We start from the raw sequence: 13,834 nt of genomic DNA on the forward strand, positions 1-13,834 counted from the left end.
AAGCAAATGCTATTGAGATAACCATTAGCAATTCATCACTAACACCTGTGCACCCTGGCCATGGGTTTACTGTGTCAATTGCAGAGCCATTACAAACTACCATGCAACTGTACTCAAGTCTACTTGGAGAAAGATCTACTTTAAAATGAACACTTACAGATGAAAGAGACAGAGAGATAACTGGCATGTCTGTTACTTTCCAGACATGGCTCTTTGTGTTGGTGCTTCCAACATCTTCCTGAGGAGACTATGGGGAGAAGAAGAATAGAGGATGTACTGGGGAAGATGGAATATGGTTTTCAAAAAGCCAAATTAAACATACTGAAGAAGGAAATATTTTCAATATCAAAAGTAGATAGTAACAGAGGTGATAACAAATGCTTATACATGGAATCAAAGCCTTCCCACGGATTTTAAAATAAAATCCAAATGTCTTTCTTTGAAAATAGTCACTTGTAACTTTTATGATAAAGAGTAACATTCATTCAATATTGTAATTCTTGCATTGTAGTGCAACACCTCTTTGTTGGTGATTTTTACTAAGCCATAAGGCAGTTTAATGGCAGGGAAACATACACTGAAATGTGAACATTAACTATTAAATACCATCTCTAAGAATTCAAGGAACTCCAACCTTCCTCCCGGGGCAATTTTAACTCATTATATCTTATGTTCTTCAAAGACTTCTGATCTGCATAAATATCCATTTTCGGGTTCAGATTTTACCACATACAATGAGTCAGTCTATGATTCTAGAAAGTTTTAGAATGGTCCAGGACACAAAGGTGGTATCATCTGAATGAGAATGAATCATGAATCATCAGCCTCTTAAAGTGCATTGTGACCTGAGTATTTGTTATTAAATTTCTAAATCCTCAAAGATATATTACTTTATAGGTTTCTGAGTCATGTACAATTAATCAGATTTATTTATAAAACTCTTCAGTGACTAAGATAGAATCTCAAGTTTTATGAATTGCTGTTCATTTTTTCTTTTTGATATTATAAATTGTATTATTTCCAAAAGCAGATTCAGTGAATGATAACTTAAGAAAATTCATGCTTAGATCCAAATGAGGGATTACAGCATCTCACATATACTCTTATTTACACAAAATAACATATCTTTAGATTCGATAAATCTTCCTAATATTTGAGTACATAATTATTTGCCAACAGAACTGAATGTCAATAAAATTTGTCAGTCAACAACAGCCAAGAGGAACTTCCTTAGATAAGCCTTGTAAAATATACATTCTCATTAAGGCCAAAAAAATGTGTAAGTGTTGCACTAGCTCCTTCAGTCTCTCATTCTACCACAGTGTGGAGAGCAAGGACAGTCATCAAGTGAATGGCATCTAAGCCTAACTGTTTACACTTTCTTTTTTTACCGCCCAGAGCAGTGTCTTGCATCCCTCATACTGAAACCCAGTCAAATGGAATTAGCAGTCTGTGCTGATCTGCCAGTTGGCCACCAGATGGCAGCAATGCTTTTATGAATAATGCAGCAGCCTGTGCTGCCCATCTAAGATTCCTTGTGTTAATAATAGAACAATCCTTACTTTAGTAAAAGCACAAATTTGTCTGCAATGAGGCCAGCCACATTTTCATGCCATTAATTGTATTTTGTGGGACACATATGCTGTCTAGCACATAGACCTCCAAATATTTATTATGCTGATTAAACATTAAATGCAGCTGAATTTCATTTGATACTGATGTGAAGACAGCCAAGGGCTTGTTCCTTCCTTTCAGGTGGGCAGTAACATCTGTCCTTGTATATATTCCAGTGCACCTATCAACGAAGAAAGATTCCACACACTTCCCACCACACTCATCAGAACATCCTACACACCTAAACAGTGCATACATCATGATTTGAGTTCAAATCCATCGTAGAACCAGGCATCAGAGGTTTGTCTTTGACTTAATTATGAGTGTGAAACTCTTAAAGATGAAGCATTATTTAAATAGCAGATAAAACATAACAGAACTTCCAAGATCTGTCTAAGTTACTAAAGGAGTCACATCTGCAATGTGTTAACTCTGTCACTGTAAAAGTTTGTGTTAACCATTCACTCTACAATGAGTTAGAAGACCTCCATCCATGATGGAGATGAAATGCTCCATAAAATGCTGAGCCAGTGCCTGGGGGGGGGGGGTGTCTCTACCAAGAAGAAATACATTTACATAATCTGTGAGAACCAACCCCAGACAACAACAACAGAAAACTGTTGTGGAGTTCAGTAATCCTTTCCCAAAGTCATTTCATTCCATTGTAACCACTAAACCACCAGGTTTTAAATTGCTTGCCCTCTTCAAATTCCAAGAAGCCTTAACGGTCCTGCAGTGGTGTGTGTGTGTGTGTGTGTGTGTGTGTGTGTGTGTGTGTGATTTCATGGTGTATGTGTGTATTAGTTATGTTTCTATTGCTGTGATAGACCATGAAACCATGGCCAAAAACCACTGGGCAGGAGAGGGTTAATTTGTTAACAGATCAAAGTCCATCAGAAGGGGAAGCAGAGGAAGGAACCTGGAGGCAGGAGCTAAAGCAGAGGCCATGGGGAGCCCTGCTGGCTGGCCAGTATTTCATGGCTTGCTCAGCCTGTCTGTTCTACACCATGCACAACCACCTTCCTAGGAGTAGCACCACCTACATTGACCTGGGACCTCCTGAATTAATAATTAATCAAGGAAATACTCCACAGACTTGCCTACAGGCTATCAGATAAAGGGATTTTCTTAATTGAGATTCTTCCAAGATAACTCTAGCTTATGTCAAAATGACAAAACAAATAACAAAAACAGACTAATACAATATGACTTGTGTGTATTTTCACATAGGATGGAGGGGATGTTGGAAGTTGGGCTCTGTCCTCTCCCCCTTATTTCCTTGAAACATTGTCTCCCATGGAAACTAGAGCTACTCTGAAACAGAAAGCCTTAGAAATCCTTTCTACCTCCTGCAGTGCTGAAGTCAGAGGCACACAGGGCCACCCATAGCCTTTTACAAAGGTGTAGGAGATGTGAACTCAGGTCTGCAATAGCAAGTGCTCTTTACCACAGAGCCATCTTCCTAGTTCTATATCCCTGCCTTTTGAAAAATTGAGAGCATAGTTTAATTAAAACAATCCTCCCTTACTTTTCCTCCCCTCCAAACTTCTCACATACCCCTTGTCACCCTCCTTCAAACTCATGGCCTCCTTTTTCAACTAACTGATTGTATTCATACCTGTATTTGTGTGTGTGTGTGTGTGTGTGTGTGTGTGTGTGTGTGTGTGTGTAAATTCTATCCTTGCTTTTAAAACTTCCTGCTAAAATTTTAGTACCATGCTACATTTATATATCGAAATACTCTGCATAGATCTCACACTAGGCCTCTCTAGTGAATGAGTGCTGGCATTGCTTTGCATCATAAACTGGCTGTTTGTTTTCTTGAGTTTGTTTCAAGCCTTTGTTTATGATGCTTGCTTTGTTATTTTGTTATACTGCTTTAAACACTGCTCTGAGGTTTCAGAGTTTTGCTTACCACTGCTCAGATTTTTCTCCTTCTTGTGGCTAGTGGGATATAAACCTGTGTGTGTGTGTGTGTGTGTGTGTGTGTGTGTGTGTGTGTGTGTGTGTGTGTGTGTGTGTGTGTTTCTTGCCTTCAGACACAGGACCATTAGCTTGTCTTTCTAAAAACTGAATGGCACTGGCTATTTATCTGAAAATGATTTTGTGCTTCCCTAAGATACTTGATTTTATTTTACTCTGTCTTCCTCATGGACAGGCTGTAAACTGTGCTACAATTTATTGGCATCATATATTATATACCGGCTTTAGGGATTAAGCTATTCTTTTTTCTGGAATACATCTGTTTGCTATTAAAAAGGAAAGAAAACCAGACTCAGCATGAAGTAAACATGGCTACTTTGTTTTACAAATATGAAATAAGAATTCTGAAACAGATATGCAAAAGAGAACAGAGCCCTTGGTTGGAATGTTGTCTCGGCAGAATCAAAGTCATATTTTTTGTACTTTTTACAAGATGAAAATTCACAAGTAGAAAAATTTTAGTACTTAGTAATTTGACGTCAATCCCATAAAACCTTTCCTAAAGCCCAGGATGTATTTGTTCAAATTGTTTTGTATAGTCTGAAGACCTAGGTTCTGTTATCGGGTACCTGGAAGCCTCATTTTGTGGACACCATCAGGAAACTGCAGTGAGCCACAGACAGCCATGGAAAGCCTGGAGACCAGCCCACCACCAACTCTACCAAAGCATGAAGAAATGAAGAAGTTTCATGAGAGATGGGAGTCCCAGCACCAGGCCTAGGAGGGATGGGCAGCTTGCTGCAGGCAGCTTGAGACAAGAGGGAAACTCAAATTGTCTAAACAAAAGGCTCTTATCTCCACCCCACACCCCAGCTACTTCAGAAGTCAAAGGGAACAAAGCAGTGGCTTTAGCCTGTTAGGCCACATCCATCTATTCTTCTGAGAAAAATGTACATGACAAGTTCATTCCTTTCGGTCCAACTAATTTATGTCATTATTTGAAAGCTCACATCTTAGTTCCTTTGACCGATTTGGTTGTAAAAGCTATCAATACCATTAGTATGATGTCCATTGCCATCCAATTCCATTCTGTTCTGACCTAGTGTGAACGGATAAAATCTCAGTGCTCTAGCAGTGGGCCCTCAGTAGCTTTAGTGAGTGAACTATTCCAAGAAAAACATGCCAAACCTCACATTTACACTCTGGTGCTGGACAGGCTCAGCCAGGTAGGATAAATTTGATAGTGTTTTCTCTAACAACATATTTGAATTTTGTATTGTAAGTCCAAAAATTTAGGTTAAAAGACTTTTATTATATTTCTCAAAAAATGAGTAAAAAGTTAAAGTTTCCCAGTGATTTGTCCTAAAGGGATGGGCATGGTCCTAGTCTTCTTGGTGAGTTTTGACCCATCTTCCTGTTTCTACTCTCCTTTTCCTAGTTAGAGCTAATGTATTCTGGTTTAATCAAAATTTGAGTGTGTTCATTTTTGTCATGTGTGGCTCTTTTTCACATCCAGTCATAGAGTTGTGTGTGTGTGTGTGTGTGTGTGTGTGTGTGTGTGTGTGTGTGTAAGCCCTACTTCCAAAATTAAGTCTTTGCAGCATAGTCTCACTGACACAGTGAAGCCAACATTCACAAAATAACCATACTATTTCCTTCCAATAAAAACAAACAAACAAAAAAAAGCATTTCCTTGACACCTTAGAAGGGGAGCAGAAAGTGTTCATTCTCTCTCCTTTATTTGTAGACATTGTTACTGAACTTATCTCTACAAGTTGCAATTCAGAGCTTGTTAGAAAATACCAGAGGAATATGCTTCTGTTATCATAATTAACTTGCATATTCCATTCTTTTACTAGTTTACACCAACTAGATATTGCAGCAATGGCATTTTCAAAATAGACTGGATGCTAAAATCTAAACAAGGCAGAAGAACACATACCCTTTGAACAAGAAATGAAAAGAATTTTTTTTGGCCTATCAAATGTTTAGCAACTGAGTGCAGGGCATGAAAGTTAAAGCACTCTACACCACAGTTAGTTATATTTTACACTATGCATCACTCTCATCGAGATTTTGCTGAAATTCACAATTGGAATTCTAAGATTAATATTATGAAATGTTTTGGTCAGTGGACAAATAAATAATGATGAACATCTGTATTTGTACAAAAGTTACTCCTTTGTAGTTGTTTTCAAACACACCAAAGGGCCTCTTCGTTTTTAACACAGACAGGAGGCTGGTAGGAGAGGGCCTGTTATCTCCTCCTTTCTCAGTGTGATACATTGCAAGTTGGAGAAGAAATCTGGCCTCAAGTCTCTATAAAGTTCAACTGAAAAAAATGCAGGTCCCCAGACTCAAATGTTTCTCCACTATGCCGTTGCAAGATGGATGAGTGTTTAGTGGGCAGATGAAATGGTGGAGGGCAAACCATCAAGGAAACTAAATCTGTGCTAGATACAGATGCTTCTCTTCCCCCTGCTTTCTTTTTGATTCCATGTCTTTTAAGAAACTGTGAGAAATTCTGCCAACTGTAACCAATCTTACTTCAAGTTAATGCATCTATAAATGTGAAGGATCTCCCCTTTGCAATTAGTATAACTATATGCCTTGCTAAATGAAAGATGAAATCATTAAAAGCTCAGACTTATGCTAAACATCTTGACACAAGAGTGAAATACCAGTAGTTTTCCTTTTGGCTTAAAGTAGCATTTTCCAGAATGTTATTAAATTATCTCCACATTAATAAATGTAAGTAGTACCAAAAATGTTAAGCTAAGACATGCCAGATCAGGATGAGCAATTAAATTATATTCAGTTGTAATGCATATCCATGAAAAATATTACATGAATATATTTAATATATGGTATAGCCAGAGGATTTTACCCAGAGTCAGAAAGGTAACTTGAGTAATTAAATGCTAAACCTACTCCAACTTTACTTTCCTTGTAGGGTTTCTCTCTGAAGATGTGTTTCTTTATTAACGAGCAATGTCAAATCCTAGACATCTGAACTCAGTATTTATGTTCTGAACTGATGGAGATAAAGTGAATTTGTCTCTGTAAGTCATCTCCATGATTCCTGTCTTACAGAGAGGCAAATGACATAGTTCTTCTCATTATCTATTAACTGGTAGAATGTTACAACTTAACACACATAATCTATAGAAAGCCAATAAATTCAACAGCAAAGTTTTATAAAAGTTGTTTACAAATCACCAAGACTTATTCAGCCACATTAGGTCTGAGGAAAATACGTCTTCAGAGGACAGATGATTCAATATCTTAAATAATTAGTTACTATCTTACCTCCTACTGAGAAAGAACCAAGGGAACAAACAGCATGTCATCAATTCCCCACCCTAGACTTCCAGATACATTATTGGGGTAGCCTCAAATTCAAAGGAAAGAAAAGACTCTAAATAAAGATTTTTCCCTTCAACTTTGAAACAAGAAGAATTTTTAAAGCTTCCCCAAATTTTTGTGTTTCTGTAACTAATTTCACAATTGTGTTAACAGTTAAAATTCCTGATGCAAGTCAGAGTAAAAGCCTAATACGGACAGGGAGAAAACAGAAGATATTAGCTCATCTTATACATTGGATGCTGTCTTACAGTACTGCCACCCTTTAGTGGAGTTTTGTTTAGTTATTACAACTATCTCTCTGTAAATGACATTTGGGATTATTTAAGATTATGTTGTAATCCTTTTAATCCTTGCTGCTTTAAATTTCAGGCTAAACACCAAAGAGCAAACCAGCACTTAGCAGAAATGTTTAAAACATGTGAATTGCACATAAATCTTTTTGCCCAGGCTTTCCCTGATGAAGACCTGGCATTGCTTTTAGCTAACTAAGAAAACCTGTCCAACGTTCATCCCAAATTACTCATGGGCTAAATGCTTTTTCAAGCTACATCAAAATTGTGATGTTCCATGATTTCACCCTTCCTTCAGAATTAAACAAAAGTTAGAGTAATGAATATTCACTAATTAAGTTTAGAATTTGTATGGCACTTTCATAAGTACAAAGCTGTGTGAGTGTGTGTGTGTGTGTGTGTGTGTGTGTGTAAATGCTCACTGAATTTCTTAATATAAAGTAATTGAATATCAATGTTCACTTAATTATCTTCTTTAAAAATATATTTATACATCCTTGCACACTTGTCATTACATGTCATAGATAATGTATTATGGAAGAGAACAACACTTTTTAAAATGTTACTTGCTATTAAACAATGTCTATCAGACAAAAATAGTACATGGATTCTGGTTCCAAAATAGGCAGAATTTCCTGTTCTCAGAAAATGAATATCATTTTGATTTATCAAGAGTTATTACATACTAAAGTTATAATATTGTCACTATGACATTTGCATGTACTATTAGAAGAAGACGGAATCCACACTGAGTTTGATGGAAATTTGACTGTAAATAAAACTTGGATTTTATTAAGTACAGAAAATGAACAAGTCAGATGTCTAAAAAGTACAGAGAATGAAAACTATTCCATTTTCTGTATCCAAAAAAATGTGTGTTTCCAGCATATCTAAGGCACTCCTAATTTTTTGTTTGTTTTCCTATTCATTTCAAGTTTGACTTCTCTGTAGACACGGTAATTATGTGGTATATAATTGCCAATCTGCCAACTTTTTAAAGACAGATTTCAAATTTTAAATTATTTCTAATTTTGCTCTTCTTTGATTCTTGTGGAACTAAAAATCTCAATAGTCATTTGCTCTCTGTAATCTATAATTCATAGGCTGAGATTGAATATCCAGCCTAATTCAAACTTGGAATCCTAAAACTATTTTTGATGTGGAACCTCAGCTAAAGTTAGAAGGGTCTTTTTCAGTCAGGAAGAAACGTTTCATTGTTCAGTAGGTAAAGAGACTCTTACACACACTCAGACAACCATCTATGCCTTAATGTTGTGTTTTTGAGCCATAATTATGTTTATTCTGATCAGTTGAGAGTTAGTCAGCTAATGTACCTAATCAAATATTGATGCACAGCATTTGGGCTTAGTTGTCTGGCAAATTCTTCTCAAAACTTTTTTTGTTAACAGAACTATAAAAGTAATTTATATTATTCTACTCAAACAGCTGGCTATTCTGGCCTACTCTATGGGTGCATATTAATAAATTTTACCTAAGCTCATGGAAAGTCAGATGACTTTTCCAAAATAAATGAACGGAAAATGATACCCGAATTTTCCTTTAACTTTGTTATTTACAATATCTTTATAATAACCTTTTAATTCTCTCTATAAGACTATCAAGAATTTATTCACCTTTCATCCATATATCATCTACCTACCTATCTACTTATCTATAATACTACCTATTTGTATATGTACCCACCAATCAATCATCTGTCTAAATGTTGAAGGCTAAAAGCCCCATGAATTGTTCAATTATATTACTAACAAAAATAGAAGACAAGAATTTTCAAGCACTAAATTTGTAAAAGATGAAATAGACTTCAATGTCATTGGAAGAACCTGCATTCAGAAATATATATATATATATATATATATGCATATATATATATATACATATATATATATCAAATGGAAATCATAAAGGAATAAACATTAACAATATTGCAAAAAACTAAGGATGGTATACATCATCATTTGTACATCACACAGAGTAAACAGCAGACTCACTTTTGCTGTAGTTGAAATGCTATAGAGATAAATGCAGAAAAACTGGCCTCAAAAATCTAAGATGTGTTCCATCGTACAAACATTGTATTCTTAAAATTTAACACAATTTTCTCTTACAACTTTATTAATTGGGGACCCACAATACACGTAAGCCTACAACATTTAGCTTATCTGACCACATCTTTGATCTGCAGTTCTCAACCTTCTTAATGCTCTGACCTTTTAATACACTTCCTCATGTTATGGTGGTCCCCAACCATAACATTATTTTCATTATTACTTTGTAACTGTAGTTTGTTACTGTTATGAATTGTAATGTAAATATTATTTGGAGATGAAGTTTTTCAAGGGGTCATGACCCACGGGTTGAGAACCACTGTCTCAGATTGTCAGCAACTAGAATTATGACTTTTACGTTTTATTATTGGTGTCAGAATAACACCAAGAGAAAGAAGTCAGATGAACGGATATTTTTACTGATCCTTACTGTCTCAGTCTCAAATAAAGTTCATTTTATTATTTATACCTTGATTCTCAAAATTCTCTACCGTTTGGTTTGTGATCACCGCTCTCTACATGCTCCTTCCTGCCTGCCTGCCTCCGTCTCCTTCCTTCTTTCCTTCCTCTTTCTTTTTTAAAATTTTATTTTTAGTTGACAGATGATAATTATATCTATCCTTTCACTTAATTTTTGGTTAAAAACATCTCTATATTTAAGTAGAGTAAAACTAGAAACAGAAAGATAATTTATTCTAGGACACGTGCAGTTTGTTTTTTTTCTTTTTAAATCTGAATATTTTAATACATATGAATAAATTCTAGGAGAATGTAGCCCACACTGGACACACTGGAAGTGAACCACATCCTCTCATATGAGTAGAAGTGAGAAAGGCCACCCACCTATGCAACTATAAATCCCCATACTGATTTCATCAATGTATTTTATTATATAATAATTGCCTTTCACTTCAAAAGTAGAATTGCTGCAGAATATATTTAATATTAGTAAATAAGTATGAATGCCCCTAAATGGAATATTTCTAAAACATTACAAAATTGAAGATGTAAATTTTGTATTCCACCTAAAATGGAAAAACCAGATCAAACATAATCTGAAATAATTACTGAAGAAAAATCATGTCAAATAATAATTTGGTAATATGTATGAAATTCCAAAGTTTATGGTTTCTAGTCATTCAAGGATTTTGTGGTTTATTTCACACTCAGTGGAATATGATTATGATTTTTAATAAACCGTAGCAATTTTTCCTCCCAAAGTGAAAATATTTCATATAAAAGGATCCAGTTTAAAAATTATTATTAAATTTTTGCTTTGATAATTCTTACATGTATACAATGCATTGTGATTACTCCCCCTCCTCTCTTTCATATATCCTTGTCATGAACATCAGGATTCTCTGTTCCCCCTTACTTCCACTGGTAAATGTTGTTAATGACTGGAAGGCAGGGCAATGAATGGGGATAATTTATAATTAGTGAATTGTAATTTGTATATGTTTGAAGGTGTGCATCACATCTACTTAAGTAAAGCATTTGAGGTTGGCACCTAAACAGCTATCAAATACATCACAAAATTCAATGACATGATTGTAAGTAATCGACATGAAGCATCTATATTTCTTTTTTGTCTAATTGGATAGTAACCAGTCATCAGGGGAAAACACAAAATAAACCCATGGCTCCACAAGGAAGAAGAGTCAGAGTCAGCCTTTCATAATGACCTTCGCACAAGTAGTTCACGCACTTGAAGACACCACAGGAAGGTAGTCTTATTCTGATTACCTAGAGAGCTCCAGTTTAGAGGAAACAGGAATAAATTGAATTCATATGTCATTCCTACCTGAAAGACACTCTTTCTGCTCGATTTTTCCTTGGCCCATTCTATTTGTGCACCACACAAATCCACACTTTCTGCTTTGTGCTTGGCTTTCTGTAAACAAAAATGAAATAAGAATAAAGATCACACACCACCAAAGGAGCATGTCAGAGAAAAGGAGTTCATTGCATTAGAGATTATGCATATGTAAGCATGAAGCCTCTTTGGTGCTTCCCATGGGAAACCTAATCTTCAGGAATTTTACTGGGGATTTTATAGTTTTAATACTCTAAAATTAGAAGCACAGTTTTAAACACATTTCACTAGTAAAGAATCAGTGCTTATATCAGTGATTTGAGATAATGTTAAAGAAATAGAGGCTTGAGGATCTGCTTTTCCTCCCTGTACAATATAATTAATCAGCAATGGATGAAACAAATTAAGTCATATATCGGGTAGATTAAAGTGAAAGAAAACTCATAATGTAACGGAAAAAGTTCTAGTTTAAGTTTTGTGACATCAGCGAAGTTACTTAGAACCTAGTTACAACCTCTTGAAATTAGAGCAAATGAATTCGCTTTAATATCAAACTCTCGCGAATACTTGCATTTTGTATGTTAACAAGTTCAAAAAGTAGCCTTGTACCAATGTGCTTTTTCTAAAGTCACATTTTAGTTGGACATGTGGCACATATCTTTAATTCCTCACTCACAAGACAGAAACAGGTTGACTTCTGTGAATCAAAGGCCAGTCTGATCTACAGAGTGAAACACTGTCTTAAAATAATAACAAAAAGAAAAGAAAGAAGGGCAGAAGGAGAGAGAATAGAGAAAGACACAGAGAGAGAGAGAGAGATCCACATTTTAGACTTTAGGGGTACGTGTATAAATTTTATGTAAGAAAGTTAAATTATTTAATAAAGAGATCATAGTATTTATTTCTTTTATACAAAATACATGATAAATTGAAGTCATTTCATTTTTAAAAATTCCTAATAACCAGCTAATATGAATGATAACTACAGTTGTTTAATAATTTCATTTGACTCACACTTTAAATTCACACCACTTCAAGTAATACACAAAACTTATTTTTGGACATTACTATTTCCAACAAGGCACTGTATAGAGATGCTTTGCAACAATTTTTGTGTGCTTTAGGCTACGATAGATTTCTTTACTAAGAAATTCAATACTTTCTTCACTTTTTTTCCTACAGAGCATCCTGAACATTTAGTATAGAAATGTGTTAGGCAACTTTCAATGTTATGAATTTTAAGTCACTATATGAAATTAGAAATGTAAAAATATTAAAATATATTTTCTGTCCATAATTGTTGCCTGATAACTACTGTGACCAATTTTATTGGATTCAAAAAAACCTAAATTAGGAGTAGGCAGATTTTCTTTGCTTTTGTATTCCTATGGCAAAATAAGAGATGTTTGCCTTCAAGCAACTAAAGCAAGTGTGTAAGTGTGTGCCTGTGTGTGTGTGTGTGTGTGTGTGTGTGTGTGTGTGTGTGTGTGTGTGTACACATGCAAGATCATAATTTTTCTGCAGGAAAAAATTCACCTGGTTCGATAGCAGTATGCTTTTCACTTATATTCAGTAGGAGCCCTGTGGGAAACACTGTAAAATCAGCCATGCCCCTTAAAACTATTGCAATCAGTCAGTTTCACAGGTTCACTTGGCATTGACACCCAAGCTGTCACTACTGTTGATCTCAAAAAGAAAACCAACAAGTTGCTTCCTGTAGAGTTGGTTGAATTATATCATACTCAGAACCAACAATAATCATTAAGGGAATAAAGCTAAAGGTTTTATTTCCCCCCCATATAATGCAATGGACTGGGTGAGATGAAAGCAGAATTACGTTCAACAAGAAACACTTTGCATATATGAAGCATTAACTAGCATCTCCCTATGACTAGGCTATCATTTAATCCTTACAACTGTATGAGACAGTTATTATTATTACTACTATGTTATGAGTTATAAGGTATGTCTGAATGACTCTGGTGTGTGGAAATTTACAAAGGCAAACAGCTTAAATGAGTCTGAACTAACTTTTTTTATTTTAAATTCTTTCATTTTATTTTACATGTTTGAGTTTTTTGTCTGCATGTGTGCCTATGTTCCCCTTGCATTCCTGTGGCAAAAGAGGACAGCCAATGCTTCAGAACTAGAGTATAGATGGTTCTGAATCACATTATTCGGGAACCGAACTCTGGTACTTTGGAAGCTCATCAAATGCACTTAACTGCTGAGCCATTTTTTTCTGGCCATGAATGTCAGAATTTAAATTCAACTAGAGTCACTATCTTCTTTGTGCAGTACTGGAGATCATATATGGTGCTTTTCTTGTGCATAGGCAAGTGCTCTACCATTGAGATGTACCCACATCTCTCAAAGTCTGTTCTTAACCACTATGTAGCCCTTGAAACTGGAATTATCATTGGGATGATTCAAAAGTTAAAACACATCAGAATTTGGAGAATGCTATGGCTTGTTCTCTGTACTGCAGGATAGGCATTGATCTTATTTTTATCCCCTCTACTAAAATGAACTTGTTGGAGATCAGTCATACTTTTATCAATGAATTTATACTACCTACACTGCCTTCAGATATTCATAGAGCTGGCTTTTTTTTTTTTTTAACATTAGCTCCCTGCTAAAGGCACCTTGTCACCAGTGATGTTTGCCAGCACCCTTGGAGATAACTACTTTAATTCATTCTTAACTTCACTTCTACCTGAAAGTAACACTGATTATTTTTGTATACTAACTCTCTG

The 13,834-nt window shown here is 35.3% G+C and overlaps 1 protein-coding gene across 1 annotated transcript in view; it reads right to left on the reverse strand.

The window, feature by feature from the left end:
- The window catches only part of Arhgap15 (Rho GTPase activating protein 15), a 620,277-nt gene that overhangs the window by 474,543 nt on the left and 131,900 nt on the right, over nt 1-13,834 (reverse strand). The window contains exon 6 of the mRNA XM_051184740.1: nt 11,067-11,156. Within this exon, the coding sequence (XP_051040697.1) occupies nt 11,067-11,156 (90 nt within the window). The remainder of the gene's footprint in view (nt 1-11,066; nt 11,157-13,834) is intronic.

Source organism: Phodopus roborovskii, unplaced genomic scaffold, assembly GCF_943737965.1.
Source record: "Phodopus roborovskii unplaced genomic scaffold, PHOROB, whole genome shotgun sequence".
Taxonomy (NCBI): domain Eukaryota; kingdom Metazoa; phylum Chordata; class Mammalia; order Rodentia; family Cricetidae; genus Phodopus; species Phodopus roborovskii.